This window comes from Podarcis liolepis, assembly GCF_965112155.1.
Source record: "Podarcis liolepis genome assembly, chromosome: 5".
Taxonomy (NCBI): Eukaryota; Metazoa; Chordata; class Lepidosauria; order Squamata; family Lacertidae; genus Podarcis; species Podarcis liolepis.
The window spans coordinates 79,556,474-79,578,493 of NC_139556.1; the positions used below are offsets into that span (position 1 = coordinate 79,556,474).

Sequence of the window (22,020 nt, forward strand, 5' to 3'; positions counted from 1 at the left end):
TTAACTGTTGGGACATGTTGTTTCCTTCCTCCCTTTTCTTAGGTAAGGACAATACTCTTTCATTTGTTCTCAGGGCCAGCACCATGCTGCCTAATCTGATTTCACTATCTAGCGATGTCATCAGCCTTGCTTATCTGACTAGCTGGGTTCATACAGTGGAGAAAGTACAAAATAGCACAGAAGAAACAACTCAGGATGTGTACACACCATATGCGTAAAGTTTTAAAGCACATGACAACCCCCCCCAAAGAATCCTGGGAACTGTAGTTTGTTAAGGGTGCTTGGAATTGTAGCTTGGTAAAGGGGAAACTGCTGTTCCCTGAATCCTTTGGGGTGAGCCATGTGCTTTACATGTATAGTAAATTAGTTTCCCTTGAATAACTTAATGCCATCTGGAATTCCATCTGTTACAGCCAACAAACTATGGCTTGCAATTCTGATTTGGAGGGCATGTTTGCTTGGACAGAAGTAACTATATCCAATCCAAAGTTTATTGGTCAACCAAGTTCAGGTTATAGCCAAAAAATAAATAAAATTAAATTAATTTTTTAAAAAATTGAGGAAAGAAACAGCAAACAGATTTTAACAGACAAGTGAAGGTAATAAAAATAGCATAATAAAGCCCGTGCAATGAAGCACATATAATACACAGAACATGCAAAGGTAAAATCATGCACATGAACAACTAACTATAAATGATGGTTTGGTATGAAAGGGGAAGTATGGAAATTGCTGAAACTCACTGAAAGAAAAGAAAAGGCAATATGTGCCATTTCCAGGTAGGGTTGGTAAAAATCTTTGTCTGAAACCCTGGAGAGCACCTGTCAGGAATTGCATTAGACACAGCTGATAAAATAGAGCGACGGCCTGACTCAGTATAAGGCAACTTTCTGTGTTCTATGTGAGAGGAAGATATCCACACTCCTAGGGCTCACTCACGTAATTCTAAATCATGGTTTCTTGTTGTGTCTGAACCAGTCCCCAGCCTTTGCCACAGACACACACACTGTCTTTTATGCATAGTCTTTTTTGTTTTATTTTCCAAAAAAGAAACGAAAACAAATACAGCCAAACAGTACAAACTACAATCATAATAAATCAAGGCAACATGTTTTGTACATACAAATGAAGGAAAGGGGATGGGATGTCTGATGATCGAGATTCCAGAATAACCTGGTGCTCAGACATTCAAGCAAACAGATCTGTATAAAGGGTCCAGATATCAGGTAATTCCTCCATCTTTCTTGAGCTTGTGGGAGGTCACCTTCTCATTTGCTGCCAGCTGAGTCATATGATTGTGGGAGTGGATTTCTCCTTTCAGTATAGAAGACACAAACTGATTAATTAGAACTGCTTAATTAGCAACATTTTTATCCTTTTTTGCCCTTTAAGGTGAGTGACCTGTCGTTCCATGATTCATTGGCTACCTTTGTTGCAATCCTCATAGCCCGGCAATGTTTCTTCCTAGAGGATGTTGTTCAGCACGTTGCACTTCCTTCTTTACTTACAGCAGGTGAGTGACATCTTGAAAACCACACTTTGCTCTTCGAACTGGAAGGCAAAAATGGTTCCGTGTATGGATGGTAAATCATATAAAACCATTTTCTGGAATCTAGGGATTTTTCTTTCTTTTTTTAAAGCATAGATAAGCAGGGTGCTATAAATGTGTTTGGCTGATTAAGTGTAGTGGTCATGGATTTACATAGCTGGGACTCAACTGCAGAACTACATGGCTGGACTGAATTATGTAGGACTGAAAGACTCTGTACATGCTAATCTTATTTCACATCTTAGATTATCCATTCTTCTCTATTTCTGCAGTCTTCATCTTTTCCCCACCCCACACTCCTTCCTTCTTTCTATCTTCCCTTCTTTCTTAGACAGCAAGCTACACACATTTACTGGGGAGCAAGTCCTCTTCAACTTTGCTGGACTTACTTCTGAGTAGACATGCCTAGGATTGCACTCAAGGCGTCAAAAGCCAAGTGTGAAACCAACAACCACCACCTTTCCCTGGATATCAAAAGGTGCTGCTTTGCCCTGGTAGATTAGGCAAAGTGGATGATAACGTAACCGAAAAGCAAATCTGGAGGCCAGGAGTCTCTTCTGAGCAAAAGTTGTTTTACTCACTCTTCAGTCGAAGAGCTCACCAGTAGTATGATTTTGTATAGACACTGTGAGAACAGAATGCTGGACTGAATGGCCATTGACTTGATCCAGTGGGTTCTTCTTATGTTCAGTACTGGAGTAGTGGTAGTTTAAGATATTAAAAACCAAGCAGACAGCCACCCAAAAGCCCCACAACTTCCTGGTTGTGGTGAGGGTGGAAGGACAGAAACATCTGGGGTGGTTGAAACGGAAATGGGGAGCAATGGAACTACGCCAGTAAGCCGCTTCCTGTTCTGTCTCTATAGCTTGGTGCTATTTTGTTTTTAAAGCACTTTGTTTCTTCATTGCTTGCTTGCACTATAAATCCACATTATGACTCCAAGCCTCAGTTTTGGGGAACAATGGGTAGCACTTCTGTTGTCTTTTGCTGCTTCTGTGAACACACCGCAAGCTGAGTTGAAGGCAAATTCAGCTTTATTCTTATGAGGCCTGGGAGCCACACAAAGCAGCAACTGACTCCTCCAGGCAGGGCACACCTCTGACTCAGCTGTCCAGGTTTCTAACAGTTTCTCTTAAAGGGGCCACATGTTGGGTATTTGTTTGGTGATGCATACCTTACAAATAGCCTAGGGTTCAGTTTGGGGAAGAGCCAAAGTTCATTTGGGTGGGCCTGAGAGTGAGGGGCTTTGGGACCTCAAATGTTTGTTCCAAAGTCCATGGGAATGGGGTCAATGTCGTCCTTACTTCAGTAATCAAGCAATTTTTGCCAGTTTGCTACCAGGCAGGTACAAGGTGTCAGCATCGCCCTAGAGCCAGTGTACCAACTGGACTCATGTACCTCAACCCCGACTGGGCTAGGCGAGCTGGGTAGCACCGCCAGAGACCTCCTTTCTCACAGGAACAGGTCACAGTGCTGTGGACTCACAGCTTAGAGCTGAGAGCACCGGATTCACTGTCTCAATAATACAGTCATTGCGCAGCAGAGTTTTGCAGAGTCTTGAAGAGTATAAACCACTCGGAGAGCAGCTCTGTAGAATATCTTCCTTTTATTCTATAACTACAACTATGGTACAAAACTATATACAGAGCTGAATATTCTAAGCATAAATCAATGCTACACTGAGAGTCTTCAGCTGCTCTTAGCAGCAATCTTATCTCTAGGATCTCTAACACTCTCACTCTCTCCGATACACTGACTGACTGACTCTCTCTCACACAGAGATATGTTGCTGGGCAGAATAAGTAGATAGGCAGGACACGCCTCCTTCTCTCTGGAGAGTCAGCAGAGACAATCAGGAGATGATCAGGAGATTCTTGGGTATGGGAGGGGTGAAATCTCCTCACAAGGTTCTTGTGTTAATTCACAAAGCCCTAACGAACTTGGCCCAAAGTACTTGAAGAACCTTCTGATCCCTTATTGTCCACCTCAATTATTTATATTCTCTGATGGAGCACTTCTGATGGTTCACCAAGCCCCTGAGGTTTGGCCAGCTTTTGTTAGGGACCAAGGCTTGAGTGTGGCAGTCCCTGTACTGTGGCACTTCCTGCCGCTATAGGAATAATCCTAGTCGCCTTTTACACATTGCCTATAAACAGTGTTGTTTAGACAGACCTTTGAAATTTGAATTTTCTTTTATCCAAACAGTATTTATGGATGTTTTTACTAATGTGTTATTTTAAGTTTTTCTGGTTGTTGCAATTTTTGCATGGTGTACACTGTACTGTATTTTTATGACAGTTTTACAAATATTTAAAATAAGTAAGTAAATTATTTCTGCTGGTTTTGGTTTTCTGCCAGCATGTTGCAAAATTATGAGCTGTAGTCATCTTCCCACACTCTGATGGCATTACATTATGATGTTTCTGGAATTTTTGGCTTTTTCTCAGCTTTGACATTATTTGTGCTCGTCATCCAGACAAGCTTTTTTTGTTTACACTTTTTTCCTGACACTTCTTATTTTCCCACAAGTAAATCTTGATAACATTCTCTTCTTTTACCCAGTTAAGCTGCAGAAAAATCTCATGCTCACATTTTTCATATTTCTCATTTTCTTTCACAAGCCGCCTTGTCAATACGCACCTGCTAAGCAAACCCAACATTTGTGTGTGTGTGTGTGTGTGTGTGTGTGTGTTTCAAATAAAACAATTGTTAGATAGAAAAAGTTAAGAGAGCAATGCGGTATTGACTAAAATAACATTTAAATGAAAAATTGTTTGGATCATTGTTTTGCAGAGCATTAATATTTTTCTCAGTATTGCTGTTCAAGCTCTTACTTTCTATGTTTGCTTGATAAAAGTGTTGTGAATTAGATTCAAACTTCTGCTCAGATAAAATATTAGGAATCAAATGCTAGTTTCCAGTAGTGTAATGATTGGTTCGCATCCTTTTCCCACAGCTTGTGGAGATCCAGATGCTGAGCCTGGGGCAAGGATGACGTGCAGGCTTCTGTTCCACCTCTTTCAAACACCTGAGGTTTCCCTGCTGCCTACTGGTAAATACTTCAAACCTATTTCCAGACCTTCTGTCTTGCCATTTGTTCCAGTTTCTCAGAGGAATTTTATAATCCTGACTCCAAAGGTTCACTTGGCAAAGGAGAATGGGAGGCTATTTTTGTTTCTTTGTTTTTGTTTTGATTATGTATTTTGTGTTTTTTTTTAATTGTAATTCTGTGCTGTGAACCGCCCTGTAAAGGACAGGTGGCGCTGTGGTCTAAACCACTGAGCCTCTTGGGCTTGCCGATCAGAAGGTAGGCGGTTCGAATCCCTGCTATGGGGTGAGCTCCCTTTACTCTGTCTCAGCTCCTGCCAACCCAGCAGTTCGAAAGCACAACAGTGCAAGTAGATAAATAGGTACCACTGCAGCAGGAAGGTAAATTGTGTTTCCATGTGCTCTGGCTTCCATCATGGTTTTCCATGGGCCATAAGCAGTTTAGTCATGCTGGCCACATGACGTGGAAAGCTGTCTGTGGACAAACACCGACTTCCTCGGCCTGAAAGCGAGATGAAAACTGCAACCCCATAGTTGCCTTTTACTGGATCTAACCGTCCAAGGGGTCCCATACCTTTACCTTTTTACAAATTTAACAACATCATCAACAACAACATTCTATTTGGAGTAGGGCCTGCTGAAATTAATGAACCTAGGTCTGAGTATACACAATACGCCTAAAGCTCATTCCTTCCATCAAAGAATTCTGGGCACTGTTGCTTATCTGTTTTTTTGGAGAGGTATGTGTGCTTTGAATGTGTTTATATGTGTAGAGTGTATACAGAATAAATTAGTCATGTTTATTCACTTCGGGGGGGGGTGTTAATGAGAGTTGGAATAGCAGTGGATAAAATCCAATTTAAATTGACATTGCTGAGACACAGACCTATAGCCTTAAACAGCCATTTCGTTCAAAGGACCACCTGGTATGTTGTTTTGGAAGCATATTTCTGCTTTTTCTTTATAACTCTCTGATGTGTAGCCCCTTTTAGCCCTTAAGTCCTTTTATAGGGACGTTCTGAAAAGATGGTGAGAGAGTTCTGAGGTGAGTTGGTTGAAGAGATTCAAGAAGAGTGTTAGGCCATGTAGACACGTAGGATTTGAAACAACCAGGCCTTGTTTCTTCACAAAGCACTTTTTTACATAGTTCTTAATATACTTACCTTCGCACGATAGCATTGCCAAAAGGGAGAGTTGCTATGCATGCTGTTTTTACATACAGGTGGCTGTGTTTATGAAGCAGTATGCATTGATGTACTCCACTCAGTCAGTCTATTCATGCACGCTAAGCACTGGCAGAACATCACTAGGTGCTCCCCAATAGGATGCAGCACAAAACAGACAAAAAACTGTTCTTGTAGAATGTGCTTTTAGATCAACCCACAGTATGGGACAGGGATGAAATGGCGGCCATGTTGTGTGTACATCACCCCAAAAATGTGCCCGCATCCCACATGGAATGCACATTATTACACTGTGTGTACACGCCCTTAAAGATTTGAGAGAGGAAAAAGAGACTGCGAAGATGACAGTGATTGTGAATGAAAATAACAGCAGAGCAGACAGCAGAGCAGTATTTTTAGCCTTCACACAGCCTGTGAGTGACAGACCAGGACTCTGTGGCAGCAGCCAGGCCTCTAATTGATCACCTCAAGGATAGCTAATTTATTTGATTTCATCCCGCCCTATTTGTTGTTTAGACACTAATTTTGAACAGTATACTTAGCTGAATTGTTGTTGCTTCCTTCCCTTCTCCTTCCTCCTTGTTAAATAAATCATAGTTTGTACTATTATCAGTTAAGTTGCCCACTGCCTTCTCCCTTGCATCCATTCGGGGAAAACTGGATGAAATGTTTGCACTGCAGTTTAAATCCGAGCCCCACTGCCCTCTAGAAAATAAGGGGGAGGGGGAGCGCGTGCACACACTTAACTTAATTAATTTTAATTAATTAAAAACTGCATAATATCACAAAATCATGCTGCATGAACCACACACTGGGTATTTCAGACTGCATACTGAAACTAAATTGATACTTTCCATTGACAGTGTTTGAATATTGAATATGCACTTGCTTCTATAGTGTGTGATGTGGCCTTGGGCAGGCACGTGTGTACATTGGGCCAATTGTTTTAAAACTTGTAGTATTGATAGTATTGACATCCTTGCACTTGCACCACAAGATAGGTCCACCACAGTGTTTAGAAGCCTAGTAAAATTAGGTGGGGAGAATAAAGCCAAGTTCACTAAAAACAATGACAATGAAAAAATGCTTGTTCTTTTTCTGCAGGGAAATCTTTCCCAGGAATTCGATCATCTTGTGATCGTCACCTCTTAACTGCTGCTCACAACAGCATAGAAGTGGGTGCTGTGTTTGCTGTGCTGAAAGCAATACTGATGCTTGGTAAGATCACATTTAATGTTCTTCATTTCATGGTTAAGGCTGCAGCCCCTTACCAAGTCTCCTAGGAGAAAGTTCCATTGAATTTGGGGGACTCTTACTTGTCAGTAGACATGCTTAGGCTTGCCCTGTGAGGCTGAAGTCTTACACACACACACACACACACACACACACACACACACACTCTTACATGGGAGTAAGTTTCATCAAATTCAGTGGGATTTACTTCTGAATAGGCAAGCATAGGACGCGGGTGGCGCTGTGGGTTAAACCACAGAGCCTAGGGCTTGCCGATCAGAAGATTGGCGGTTCGAATCCCCGTGAGGGTGAGCTCCCATTGCTCGGTCCCTGCTCCTGCCAACCTAGCAGTTCGAAAGCACGAAGTTCAAGTAGATAAATAGGTACCACTCCAGCGGGAAGGGAAACAGCGTTTCTGTGCACAGCTCTGGTTCGCTAGAAGCGGCTTAGTCATGCTGGTCACATAAAGCGAGATGAGCGCCAATAAAGCGCCAATAAAGCGAGATGAGCGCCGCAACCTCAGAGTTGTCCGTGACTAGACCTAATGGTCAGGGGTCCCTTTACCCTTTGCCTTTAGGCAAGCATAGGATCCTACTAAATTTTGATTTTGATTTTGACTGGATACATTGTCTAGAGCATGGGTCCGTCCGTTCTCCCCAGATGTTGAACTCGCACCAGCCCCACCCAACATGACCAGTGATCAGGGAATATAAGGGACCAGAAGTGCCGCATCCCTGAGCTTCAGTTATATCTTAAAATCTGATGTTTTAAGGATTAATCCTACAATAGATGAGGCGTTTGTATTAAATTCTTCTATTTCCTGCTACCCAGTAGGTGTAAAAATTCAGCTTCAGCAGGATTGCTTAGAATCATAGAATCATCGAAGTTGGAATAGACCCCAGGGTCATCTAATATCCTCTCCCCAGCCCCAGTCCAACCCCCCCCTTAAAACCATGGGTAAATGAAGGGAATGCCTTCTCAGGGTCTGTCAAGGCAGGCTAGTGCAGGACTCTGAAGCTTTGATGGTATTAATTAATATCATTAGTATTGTATTACAGTAGCTCATTATTTTTAATGTTAAGCCTACAGTAATGGTTAATGATGCTGCAAAGTACACTAATAATGCAGGTATCTCAACTAAAGGATCCATGACAGGTGGCCATCCAATTTCTTCTTAAAAACTGCCAAAGGAAGGAGAGTCCATCACCTCTGTGGGAGTCTGTTCCACTGCCAAACAGCTCTGACTTTCAGAAAGTTTTTCCCCTGAATGTTTAGTCGGAATCTCCTTTCTTGTATCTTGAAGCCGTTGCCTCGAGTCCCACCCTCCAGAGCAGAGAAAACAAGCATGCTCCCTTTCCCATGTGACAGCCCTTAAGATTTTTGAAGGTGGCTATCCTATCTCCTTTCGGTCTCCTCTTTTCCAGGCTAAACACACCCAGCTCCTTCCAGCACTCCTCACAAGGCTTAGTTTCCAGACCCTTGATCATCTTGGTTGCCCTCCTCTGCACACGTTCCAGCTTGTCAACATCCTTCTTAAATTGTTGTGCTTGCCCAGGTTGTTTTTGATAGTTAAACAGTAATAATAATCTTCATATTTGTGCTGCTTCTACTCCATAGGTGATGCGGAAATTGGAAGCAATAGCATGCCCTCCTTGAAGAAGTCAGATTATTCAGTGCGAAGATTACTAGGTGACCTTAATGAAGATGAGATATGGGATGCCTCCTCACATTCTTTGAAATCATGTGGAAAACCTTTCTCCATAGAAACTGCTAGTCTCAGTGAATATGCTAGATATGTGCTAAGAAGTATATGCCAGCAGGTAGCATAACCCTTTGTTTTTCTCTGTTTATTTGTATATATGAATTTATTTTTCCAGAGTAATCATTGTTGCCATTCCAGGGATGCAAAGACAGTCATGACATGCTTTCATAAATATAGGTGGATGATGGGGGTAGAGGAAGGTAGCTGGGGAAGCCATTCAACCCTGAAGATGACCTGGGCCAGCCACAACACCTTAGCTTAATCTTCACAGGGTTTTCATGAGTATAAAAAAGGGAGAGGGAATGAATAAGCCACCTTGAGCTTCTTGGAGGAAAAGTTGGAGCGTGAATGTAATAAAAAAAAAGTAATATGGATTTGGTTGTCAGGGCTTCCAGGTCATTTCCTCCTATAAACTTGTATACACTGTTGGCAACTATGGCATCAAGTGATGACTCGTGTGTGAATGAGCTGTCATAGATTGATCTGTCCAGACTGACTTTGATATTGCCAGATACCTATCCAAGGTTCCCATATTTTGGCTGAGTAATCAAGGGATGAAGATTGAGTCATGTACACACTTGTGAGAACAAGTCCACACTCTGGCCATGCGAAGCCTCTTGGGGTACACTGGAACGCACAATCTTACCCTAGTTAAACAAAAACGAAACGAAACCCATGTTTTCTTAGGGGCAGTGGAAGCTGTGACCTGTGACAGGTTTACCCAGCCCCCCAGCCTCATTGATTAAACCCGGAAAGAACAAGCCTCTAACTGTGCAGCTGATAGCCTATGCTATATTCAGGAATTAGTTGCGCAATTCAGGTCTAGGCACGTTAGATTTTATGGTTGTGGCTCCCATGTAAACTTTGTGCCCATGCTTGAACTTCTCAACAGATAGGAAAGCTGTGCAGGTGTGGTTGTGATCCCACCATTCTTGTCCTCCTTGTGCCATGAAGTTTTTCCCAAACATACAATGAGTATAGTTGTGATTACAGCTGGAATTCGTTTGAGAGTGTAGCTTAACATTGTGATTTCCTTTTTAAAGAGGAAGTATTCAGTCAGTGGCATGTAAATGCTCTTGACGGAATACCTGAGAAGTAGAACCAGAGAAAAAGATTGTTTGTCTTAAAAGGGGAAAAAATTATATTTAACTAAATTCTTCCTTGTTAAATATTTTGCATAATGGACTTGGATTTAATGTAAAGTATAGCTTTTTCACGGGCAGGGGTACCTTTACCTTTTTAAATAGCTTTTTCACAGTGCTAGCATGAATCTGACTCATCCTGAACAATGTTGATTTTTTGTTATGCGTTACAAGCAAAACAAACAAACATTGTCTTTGCTGTGATTAATGTTCAATTCAACTTTTTGCTGATAGGAGTGGGTGGGAGAACACTGCTTGAAAGAACCCGAAAGACTGTGTACCGACAAAGATCTTATCCTGGACCCAGTCCTTTCAAACAAGCAAGCACAAAAATTGTTGCAGCTTATCTGTTATCCTCATGGTGTTAAAGAATGTGCAGAGGGTGACAATCCTCAGAGACAACACATCAAGCGCATTCTTCAGGTAAGCAGACCGAATAAAGGCTTTGTATTTGATGTTCTTTCCTCTTGCTCCCACCACATGTTAGACCCTTTTGTCCCTGTGTACATACCGCCCCTTGTAAAGGGATAAAATTAAGGGAGAGGGGAATTAAGTCTTTCCTGCCAGCCACAAACCCTTCTGCTACTGAAGCATACGCTAGCCAGAAATGTGAAGAAACTCTGTATGTGTGCAGCTCGTGTATGGAGGGAGGCTCCATACAAGATTTCTGCCTGCCTGCCTACATCGGTATGGCTTCTTCTCATAGTCACTGAATGTAGGGACGCAGGTGGCACTGTGGTCTAAACCACTGAGCTTCTTGGGCTTGCCGAACAGAATGTTGGCGGTTCGAATCCCCGCGACGAAGTGAGCTCCCATTGCTCTGTCCCAGCTCCTGCCAACCTAGCAGTTCGAAAGCACACCAGTGTGAGTAGATAGATAGGTACTGCTGCAGTGAGAAGGTAAATGGCATTTCCATGCGCTCTGGATATTGTCACAGTGGTCCGTTGCACCAGAAGCGGTTTAGTCATGCTGGCCACATGACCCAGAAAGCTGTCTGTGGACAAATGTCGGCTACCTCTGCCTGAAAGCGAGATGAGTGCCACAACCCCATAGTCGCCTTTGACTGGACTTAACTATCCAGGGGTCCTTTACCTTTTTTTTTTTTAACCTTTACCTATAACGTGTAGCTCTGCCCTTAGTCAAGATCAGCTAAAAGCTATGTTTTGAGGTGGGGGTGAAATCAGGAACAGTCTCTTCCCCAAGGCAAGGCCCCCATCCCTTTCCCACTGATTCCATCTGTAGGCAGGAAGAATGAACAAAATGAGCCGCATCCCACATGCATGTAGAAAAGACAATGATATGCAGGCAAGAACAAAATTGCATGCCATGTTTAATGGTGACACAACTATTTGTCATTCTTTGCACAGAATTTGGATCAGTGGACTCTCCGCCAATCGTGGTTGGAGCTTCAGCTGACGATCAAACAGTGTATGAAGGAGCCTGTGAGTATTGCCTTGCATACATGTTTCATTCGATAAAGTTTTCCTTTTAAAAAAAACACAAAATAAAATAACCTAGTGTGTGAGCAAAGATATCATGAATGTGCTAGTTTACTTATGTTTCACTGTAGGGTTCTGGGTCTGTGGCTGAAATGAACAGCTTGTTGGATAATATTGCAAAGGCGACGATAGAGGTGTTTCAGCAATCCGCTGATCTAAACAATAACTCTTCTAACTCTGGTATAGGCCTCTTCAGTCCAAACTCTGTTGGAAACGCTGACACACATATTACGAGGCAGAAAAGTAAAAAGACATTTCTAAGGTAATGTTCTCTGCCTGGATGGATAAAGATGGAATTAATCTGCTTTTTTAAAAAAACAGGAATACTTGAGAGGGTTGTGAGCGTGGAGGGTTGCATTTAATAATAATTGTGGTGTTGATTTCAAGAATCCAAAAGGCAGTAGTCATAGCCCAGAAAAGTCTCCCCAAATTTGTTCTGGGCTCAGAAGTTCCAGTGCATGTTCAGAGTTTCTCTGCATGTGAGAATTTCTCACACACAGTTTGGTTGATCATGCACTGTAAGCACACCAGCAGGTATAAACATTAGTTCTTCAGCTGCAATGAATGGGAATTTCTGCATGCTCAGGTCCTCCATGTACGCATCAAAAAGCACACAAAAAGACTTTGGGACTGGGATGTGGAACTTCAGCTCACAACTTGCTTAAAATTATATTGAACTGTATTGGCTTAAATCTACCCGCCTGCCTTGTTTTAAGTAGTTTGCAAAACCTGTATCTCACACACATGCATATAGTGCTTTGAAGGAAAAAACCTGAGAATACTGAGTAATATTCTGTTGAAATGTCTTGTATGTTTCATGCTTCTAGTTCTTCTGAGAGGCGAGGCGCTTGGCTAGTGTCTCCCCTGATCGCGAAGCTGCCTACCTCTGTTCAAGGCAGAGTCTTGAAAGCAGCTGGAGAAGAGCTGGAGAAAGGCCAGCATTTGGGATCGTCTTCAAAGAAGGAGAGAGACAGGCAGAAGCAAAAGAGGTAGAAATGATTCGGGGGGAGAAATGCTGCAACTTTTTACTGGGAATATCTGATGCAGAGACTGGCTAGGGAGAGTTTGTGCTTTTATTACAAGTATTCCAATCCTGCTATTGTAAATCGGACATGTTTGTGCACTCAGTCAAGGTTTGTTTTATGAAATAAGCCTGCAACATTCTCTCTCCCCCCCCAATACAGTTATTATGGGAAAGGTAGGTTGCAGTTTGGTTGCATTTAGGAAAAAATGTAGCACATAAGCAAGACCATGTTTTCCTTCTTAATGCCCCAATTGTTGCTCTGGAAACAGCACAGTTAAAAAAAAAAGAAGGACCAATAATGTGTTAAAATTTACTGAAAGTAGCACCACAGCTGGATTGATTCTATTCATCATTTCCAAAAGAAAAAAACTATTTTTAAAATGATACTTCTTGTCCTCAAATAAAAAGATCTCTTTCCACAAATAGATGTTTACTTCTCATATGGGATTCTGATTAGGTGTCAAGAAATGACATGCTCAGATGTGTGCATGAATACATATGTTATTAGATGTTTCACAATAAACTATAGTATTCAAATTCTCTGCATGAAATTACTTGTCTATATTTAAAAGCCTATATAAAAAACAAACATTTCCCCTTTCTTTCTTTCCTTTCTTTTTTCCCTGCATTCCCCACTTCATGGCTGAAAATTCAGATCATACATTCATTTTAACTGTGTTGATCTTAATCTGCCTTAAACTGGTTCTTAGTTGTCCAAATACCTTTACTTTGCTTAATTAGCAATACTGAACGATACTTCCTGATAAGCATTGTGGCACTCCATTAAAAGTGCAATGCCTTAGGCTTCCTGCAAACCTGAATAGGATAAGAATACTGCACATTCCTCTGGCTTTCATTAAAGGCTGCTTTGGAAGTGCCACACCAAAAGGAGGGTGATGGAGAGAGCAGAGAGTGCCAGTGTATTGCATTCTTCTGCATTGTCCGAAGGACAACTTTCACATCTTCTTTTTATAGATAGCCATGGAAGATATGGAGACAGCTCCCCCCCCCCCCCCGAAAGGATAAGGGGATGTGAGAGTTCTGTTTCTGATGAGACAGGAAGTGAGCCATGAACTTCTTCATCCTCCTCCAAAAGAAGCTGCCAGCTTAAAAACCATCACACATTTTACACGAGTGTGTTGGCCTCTATTTATACCGTGGTCATAATGCAGTGACTTTCAAATTCCCTACCCTCTCAGAACACTTTCGGCACTGATCTGCACACCACGTACCACCTGCATATTGCAGAAGAGACTTAGGTGTGTCCTGTGGTGCACTTTTGTTTAGCTAGGGCACCTATGCAACATTTGCAGAGTTCCATATTATGGAAGAATATAAGTAATGTTCTTTTGAAGAGACGCTTGCTTGTCATAAGGAAGGTCCCTGTGGCATCAGACCCATGGTCCACTTAATCCAGTATCCTGTTTCCTATAGTGACCAACCAGATACCTCTGGGAAGCTCACAAGCATGGAAGCAGCACTCATTCTCCTGCTGTTGCTCCCCAGTTGCTGGTATAGAGGCATACTGACTCTGACACCTAGAGTTTGAAGGTAGTTATCCTGACTATACCTTATAGTAGCTCATATACCTTATGAGCGGGTGGCACTGTGGGTTAAACCACTGAGCCTCGGACTTGCTGATCAGAAGGTTGGCGGTTCGAATCCCTGCGACTTGGTGAGCTCCTGTTGCTCGGTCCCTGTTCCTGCCAACCTAGCAGTTCGAAAGCATGTCAAAGTGCAAGTAGATAAATAGGTACCAGTCCGGCGGGAAGGTAAACGGCTTTTCCGTGCGCTGCTCTGGTTTGCAGAAGTGGCTTGGTCATGCTGGCCACATGACCTGGAAGCTGTACGCTGGCTCCCTCAGCCAGTAAAGCGAGATGAGGGCCGCAACCCCAGAGTTGGTCACGACTGGACCTAATGGTTAGGGGTCCCTTTACCTTTACCTTATCCTGACTGTCTAAATAATAGACTTACCCTCCATGGATTTGCCCAGCCCTCACCTTCAATGCCATCTCACCACATCTGTGGCAGCTGTTACCAATATCCCTACTGATGAACTCCTTGGGAGCTTCCAGGGAAATCCATGGTTTGAAGAACCTCTGTCCTAATGTTTGGCTTTCAGCGCGTGAGTGATTTTTAGCTTGCTAAAACAGCGTTAACTGTGCACATGAAGAAAACCCTGCTAAGGAAAGAGTAGACAAAGGGAAGGAAGGGATTGGAGACAGGAAATATCAAAGTAACACTACTAATTGAATCTTGTCTCTGCCTCTTTTAAAGCATGTCTCTTTTGAGTCAGCAACCTTTCCTTTCTTTGGTACTTACTTGCCTTAAGGGACAGGATGAGCAGCGAGAAGGGCTTCTAACATCTCTACAAAATCAAGTTAATCAGGTAAAAATAAGCAGATAATTCTGTGCTCTGCATCAGATGAAAATGAATTATACTAATGGACTCAGGCACACGGGAAACCACATTTGAAAGGCCATCCGTGTGAGTTTCAGGAACATAAATGGAGAGAAATGACAGAAGGTTTAGCTGATATTTTATTTAAAAAAACAACAACACAAAATCATCTGCATTTTAAAAAAAGAAAAATGGCAAACTTTCTCAGATACCTAAGCAGGGATAGAAGTAATTGCTGTTGGCAAAGAGACCCATTACATTGAGCTTGCCTTGTTGTTTTGTATTGCATCTGCAACATCTTCACTTTAAATACTAAGACTATGCACACATTACTGTTTACTCTGGCTCCAGTGCTATCCCACTGCTGATGTCTGAAACCAAGTTACCCACAATCTATATGTATCATATAGTTTCTTGAGAAGCACTGCTGTTAGATGTGTTTTCCCTCAAATCAGGCCAATTTGATCTGAAAAGACAAGCAGTGAACACTTCAGATATTTGCTGCGCACTTGCAGTCTTCACTGAATAGGAGTTGTGGGGAAAGTGCAGGTACAGGGAAACAAATTGGCTAGTTTGCATCGAGTGAATACATCTCAGCTCCCTCTCTGGTGTGTATAGCAATGTAAAAACATGACTTGAAATGGAGCAGGGAAAAATGACCTTACTGCATTTTAAGGTCCCTAATGTGCACAATGTCTAATACCAGACTACAAAATGCTACTTTAAGTGAGATCAGTGACTTGTGTGGGACTTTTTATTTCTATTTCTTGGAGCACTAGTCTATCATGCTATATAGCATAGGTCTGCTCTTGAAACTTCCCACAGTTCCCGTAATGATTTGCCGCATGGCACTGCAAATTTGGAGTTCTGGGAATCCGAAATCCAGAACCCACTGACTCACAAAACAGGTTCTAGAATTCTTTGGATTCTGGCCTAAAGCACATCAAGGCATTGCTTACACATGGAGGTCAATGAGATGGTCATATTCTGATAGAACGGATTGTACTATTTCAGACTGAAGTTGAGGAACATCAATTTTGATCGCTCTCCCATGTAAAAAATAAATTATCTGCAGTTGAGAGTGGGAGAAAGCCTCTAGCCCAGCCTTATTCCTTTTCACTGACTTTTTACTTGTAGGGAGTGTTGTTTATGTGTAGATTTTTTTAAAAGACTTCCACAACCTGCAGTCCCTGTGGGTGTGGTCCAAATAGGTACATTTTAGTCTAATACCTCATTCTGCTGGATGAATAGACTAGGCCTAATGTGGGGCATGTTGCCACTTCAGTTGTTAATACAGTAGTTTGTAAGATAGATTAGAAGGTGATAGAACCCAGCATTCGACCCTTGATTCCAGTGCTTGATTCCTATGCTGCTATCATGACAGGTGAGCCACTTAGTTTTGCCCCCATAACCAACCTAGTACAGTCGGACCTAGAATCCCAAATGCCTTGGTACTCGGACGTTTTGGCTCCCGAATGTCACAAACCTGGACATGAGTTTTCCGGTTTGCAAACATTCTTTGGAACACGAACGTCTGACAGGGCTTCCGCGGCTTCCAATTGGCTGCAGGAGCCAATCAGAAGGCGCAATTTGGTTTCTGGACGTTTTGGAAGTCAAACAGACCTTCCGGAATGGACTCCATCTGACTTCCAAGGTACAACTGTAATGACTAGGTAGAAGAGCTATGTACACAGAGCATAGGACTCTTACTGTTGTGGACAGATACCTTATTGCTTGCCCCACTCCTCCATCTGTGTGTAACTACAGTACTACAAGAACAGCTCCCAGGCCACTGTAAAACACACAGTTAGCATGTAACAAAATTCATTTTAGATATCGTTTCCAACTATTCCATTTTCTGACACTTCCCTCCTCCATTTCTGTTTCGGCTGCCTTCAATCCTTCCTCCTTCCTCCCAGTACTTCTGGTACCTCCCAGTACTTTAATCTGGATCTGAGATATTTATTCCTTTACCATCCTTGCAACTCTGCTTGCAATCTGTAGAAAGTATTAACAGCCACTGAGAGAAGCTATCTGTAGTGTGTCATTCAGAGGCTTCCCTTTCTCACCTATCAAATGAAAGGAATTTGTGTGCTCAGTGGAAAATGATGACTTCTCACAGGCAACTTTTGGGGAGCCCATGCATGTGTGGAATTTCACCCGGAGGAGAACGTATTTGCAAGTGGCTCTTCTTTTACCTGACTAGATAAGAGGACAACTCTTCCTTTGAACGGCTCCACAGATGGGACTTCATAAGTAGAAATAATGTAAAGTAAAAATAATGGAAAGTATCAGTTAAATTGGGCAAGAGAAGATACAAGGTAATAAATTATAGCAGGCAGAAATTTCACAACAAGCAAAATTTGTGAGAAGTATTTCATAGAAGTGGGTGAAAAGAGTTATATATATATAAAATGTTGACCAGGAATGAGTAATGTTAAGGTTTAAAGTAAACATGCTTCAGTTAATCAGATTTTTGTCCCTAGATATTAAGCAACTGGAGGGAAGAGAGATACCAGAATGATGTTAAAGCTAGACAGATGATGCATGACGCTCTGCAACTTCGTCTTAATTTGGTGAGAAAAAGGCACAATTATCTGTTTAGACTATTTCTATGTCATTCCTCAGTAAAACTGCTCCTAGGGTTGCCATATTTTGAAGAGCAAAAAAGAGGACACATTTGCCGACTTCTACTTTTAACTATGGATCTCTATGACGACTCTCATTTTACATAACTATGAAAAAGAGGATGTGTCCTGGAAAAAGAGGCCATATGGCAAGCCTAATGGTTCTGTGCTGAAACTTGCCCTCCAATTTCTTTACCTGTTACTTGGCCTCTTTTGCAGCCTGCTTTAGAATTTCAGTTTCCATTGTCGCAGGACTGAGTGTACTTTTATTGTTGCCAGGTAGCCACGGGTGGTATGCATGTACTTTTGCTTCCCATTAAACATTTATTCAGTGCTCTGCAGCCTCCCTGGCTGCCTGTGCTTCCTGATCTGGAAAAAAAAACACCCTATGGGAGAAGTTCCCACGGAATTTGGAAGATACCGCAAGGGTCATCTAGTCCAAAACCCTGCAAGTTATTTTCCTGAAATGTGATATTCATATAAATATAAAAAAAACCTGCATATTGAAACTGGAAAATGAAGAACGTGTAAAACAGTTACACATTTGTGTGTGCAAGCACTTAATGTGAGAGAAACTCCGAGGCTGTTATCTAGCACTGATGCAGGCAGAGAGATTAGAGTGCAGCAAGACCCTTACGGAACCTCACTGTGTTCTTTATGTCTAGCATAGCACTTTGTAACCAACACGGTGCTGCGCTAGACACAATGCAACATGGCAGCTCACCAGTCATTTGAATCTCACGTTACATTCTGATTTTGCCCATGCCCTCTGTACAGACCCACTCCCACATCTAATAAAGCGCAGGGGGGGCTGCCGGGTTGTTGTTTTTTAAGCTGAAGTGCGGGACAGACCTTCCAAGGGACTGGCCACTAAATGGCAGCATATTCACAGTATGATTCTATGACACAGGAGGGACATGTCAATGGAAGGATGGCTACTCCAGAGCCACATATCAAGAGCTGTTTGGCATCTCCAAGGAACGTACCAATACAGACATATTAGGAATCAATGTAATTAGGCCATAAGCATAAATAAAGCAGAACACAAAAGGCTTGAATTCCTTATGTAGAAGTTGATATGAACATATTTTTATTTATTTATTATTTTTTGAAATGTGTTATCTATCTTTCTATTTTTATTCTTTGTTCTGTTTCTTTTTTCTTTTTATATTCTCTATTTTTCATTTTACTTTTATTTATGTACATTTGTATTTATGTGTTTGCAATTAATAAAAATAATAAAAATAATTAAGCAGAGCACAATGTATTTAGTCCATCATGTTTATCTTCAATTTTTTTCCATGTGGTTCTCATTTTAGGTGGGTGGAATGTTTGACACGGTGCAGAGAAGTACACAGTGGACCACAGAATGGGCACTTCTGCTCCTTCAAATAATAACATCAGGAACCGTTGACATGCAAACAAACAAGTACGTCTGCACCATTAATAATAACGCAACATTATTCCCCCCCGTGAAGTACCAAAGTCGCTAAAAGGGTCTGTGATAGCTCCCGCCATATTATTTTCAAGAGGAATCTTCTGGAACTTTGACTTGATGAGGTCAAGTTCAAAGATACTAGGGCCGTCTCAGATACAGCCAAGAAAACAAGTGTTTGTTGGCTGGAGGTGTCTTATTCCTGCTGCAGTTGGAGGAAACCAGAGCGCATCTTGAGATAAGGGCCATGCATTTATTCAGACTTGAGAAATCATGGAAAGTACCACAGTGAAGCAAACTAGCAGGTGGGGTAGGACGTCCTTTCAGAGACTCACACAATCCAGTTTAGATCGGATTATGACATCCCAGAGAGGAATAGTAAACATTTGGCTAAACGGAAGAACATTATTTCTTTATTTATTGCTCTCTGTGGTGTAATTCACTTCTTTTTTCTTAATGCTCCTAGTGAATTGTTCACAACTGTACTTGACATGCTGAGTGTGTTGATCAATGGGACCTTAGCTTCTGACCTATCAAATGCAACCCAGGTGGGGTCGGAAGAGAACAAAAGAGCATACATGAATTTGGTGAAAAAGCTGAAAGTAAGTCTCCCGTCTGACTGCTGAAATATGCTTTTGTTAAACGAATCCTGCTTGTTTCCTGCTTGGCAGGGGGTTGGACTCGATGGCCCTTGTGGTCTATTCCAACTCTATGATTCTATGAATCACTGTTCTAGCAGTTCCCCCCACTTTTTTGTGTAAAGGAGGGGTATGTAGATATAAGGAAATAAGGGAATCATCTACTAATGAATAAGAATTAAGAAACAGGACAAAGGCTTGGTGCACAAGTCATTTGCTAGCCTGGTTAAGAGATCAGGAACAAGCACACAAGAGAGGAGGCAGGAGGAGAAATTGCATGTGCCTGTAGCCATTTCCCAGTCTTTTGACATCTGCAGTGTTGCTTGTATATTAGCCAAAGGGATCTAGAATAATTAATAGATGACACTGACACACCCAATTCTAAATGGATTACTTCAACAAACAAAAATCACTCCAGTTCGTTTCCACAGAACATGTGGAAATGAAGCAGCCATGCCTGATGTGGAAAAGTCTACTGTGTGTGCAAATATTTTTGTAACTGGGATTCCTCCAAATAGGAGCGTATGCCCCTTTGCCTGTTAGGCACTCTTTATCACAGATGCAATATTTGGTTGACAACAATAGCTCATGCCTTGCAAGGAAATCATCCCAGGTTCAATGCCCAAAGAATATGTAGAATCACAGCAAGTCAGAGTAGGCAATTCTGGGTTAGCTAGACAAATGTCTTGACTTGGTAGACATGATAGCTTTCTGTCCATGGTACTCTGGCTTGGCCCAATATGATATGCTAAAACTGCAGATGATTCCCCGCCCCCCGACACCATTGCTCATCTGTTCTTTAGGCTTCTACATCAACATTAAATGCAGATTTCTATAGTTAGATTTTTTTGGGAGGGGGTCCCATCAGATGAGCAGAAATAGCTTATAAAGCACATTTTAAGGCACAGTGAAGACTGTGGAATAAAAATAGTAAAAGTACAGGGAAATGACTCATAATGAAACATTTCTGGTCTGCAATTTTGAAATGCTTCCTTAACATTTGTCCTTTTTACCCCCTTGCAGAAAGAACTGGGAGATAAGTGTTCAGAAAGTATTGACAAAGTTCGTCAACTTCTTCCCTTGCCTAAGCAGATGTGCGACATAATTGCTTGTGAGCCTATGGGATCACTAATTGATACCAAGGGAAACAAAATTGCTGGATTTGACTCCATTGATAAGAAACAGGCAAGAATTAACTTTACTTTTAAGGCGTGCCAACTTTCTCATGCATATGACAGCCAAAAGATAACTTGGTGGCCCTTTAATCAGATCCATTCAACTCATTTATTCACAGAAGGCCGTGAATGTTTTTCTTTTATGATGTTATTACAGCTTCTACCATATTCTGCCAAGCAAAGAAACAATTCTCTGCCCTTTCTATTAGGCAACATTCCACTTAGTAATAATACTTGTAAAAATGCATAGTGTTTCCAAATATTCAGAGAACTCTGCATGCATTACCTAGTTAGAAATTCTTAGAAGAACTCTATAACATGCATTAATATTATCAGCCCCTCTAATATAGATGGGAAGAGTGAAGCTTATTGAGTGACTTATGAAGACCACCAAGTGAATCCATGTTAGAGGCAAGATTTGGACCGGAGCTTTACTTATTTGTAGCTGAGTGGATTTTGGTGCCCCATGGTGAATCTTCTATGCTCAAAGGCAAATCTAAACCAATTCTATTTGGATGGAAAGCCTACTGAATTAAATAGGGGTTGCTCCCAGATAAGAGGGGCTAGGAATGCAGTCTAAGATGTTGTTGGCATCTGTCTGTCTCAAGAAATAAGGAAGTACACCTCCGGGGGTGAAATCAAACCACTGTGTTAGCAGCACTGAGGTGACCTCCCTGGAGCACAAGCCTGGCAGTGTATACAGGGGCGTAGGAAGGGGTGTGTGGAGGAGGCGGGCCGCCCCGTGTGCCAATCAGGGGTGTGTGACAATATGGCCCCTGCCTCCCCCCAGCTGTAGAGCGGCTGAGGGCATGCACATTCTGTATGGGCTGCTGCTCTCGCATGCCGTCCATACAAGCGGCAGCCCATACGTACTGCACATGTGCGGCAGCCCGTACGGTCACCGCACATGCGCAGTCCATATGGGATGCCGTTTGCATGGCGCCCGTACGGCAGGCCACACATGCGCACTCCGTACGGGATGCTGTTTGTGAGCGGCAGCCCATATGGAATGTGCATGTGTGGCATTCTGTGCAGAGTGCGCGCACGCGTGGGATGCCGCACATGTGCACTCCGTACGGACTGCCCCGCCCCGGGTGCTGGAGAGGGTTCCTCCGCCACTGAGTTTATATGGAGGTCCTGGGCTGCCCGGACAACAACACTCCACCATCTTGGCCTCTCTGGTGTGGTCCAAAGGAAAGCAGAGCAATATGTCTGGCACCAGCTTGGCTGCAGGAGGAGCTCACTCTGTCTGTTGCCTGAAATAATTTAAAGCCACTTTTGCATGACAGATTCTAAAACCACC

The 22,020-nt window shown here is 42.3% G+C and overlaps 1 protein-coding gene across 4 annotated transcripts in view; it reads left to right on the forward strand.

Moving 5' to 3' along the window:
* Positions 1 to 22,020, forward strand: part of MED12L (mediator complex subunit 12L) — a 167,352-nt gene that overhangs the window by 121,188 nt on the left and 24,144 nt on the right. For all 4 annotated transcript variants that reach the window (XM_083503743.1, XM_083503744.1, XM_083503745.1 and 1 more), the window contains 13 exons: positions 1,393 to 1,513; positions 4,506 to 4,601; positions 6,886 to 6,999; positions 8,632 to 8,834; positions 10,153 to 10,341; positions 11,286 to 11,360; positions 11,489 to 11,679; positions 12,245 to 12,406; positions 14,719 to 14,830; positions 17,329 to 17,418; positions 18,789 to 18,898; positions 19,371 to 19,506; positions 20,566 to 20,727. In XM_083503743.1, coding sequence (XP_083359869.1) covers positions 1,393 to 1,513; positions 4,506 to 4,601; positions 6,886 to 6,999; positions 8,632 to 8,834; positions 10,153 to 10,341; positions 11,286 to 11,360; positions 11,489 to 11,679; positions 12,245 to 12,406; positions 14,719 to 14,830; positions 17,329 to 17,418; positions 18,789 to 18,898; positions 19,371 to 19,506; positions 20,566 to 20,727 — 1,761 coding nt within the window. The remainder of the gene's footprint in view (positions 1 to 1,392; positions 1,514 to 4,505; positions 4,602 to 6,885; positions 7,000 to 8,631; positions 8,835 to 10,152; positions 10,342 to 11,285; positions 11,361 to 11,488; positions 11,680 to 12,244; positions 12,407 to 14,718; positions 14,831 to 17,328; positions 17,419 to 18,788; positions 18,899 to 19,370; positions 19,507 to 20,565; positions 20,728 to 22,020) is intronic.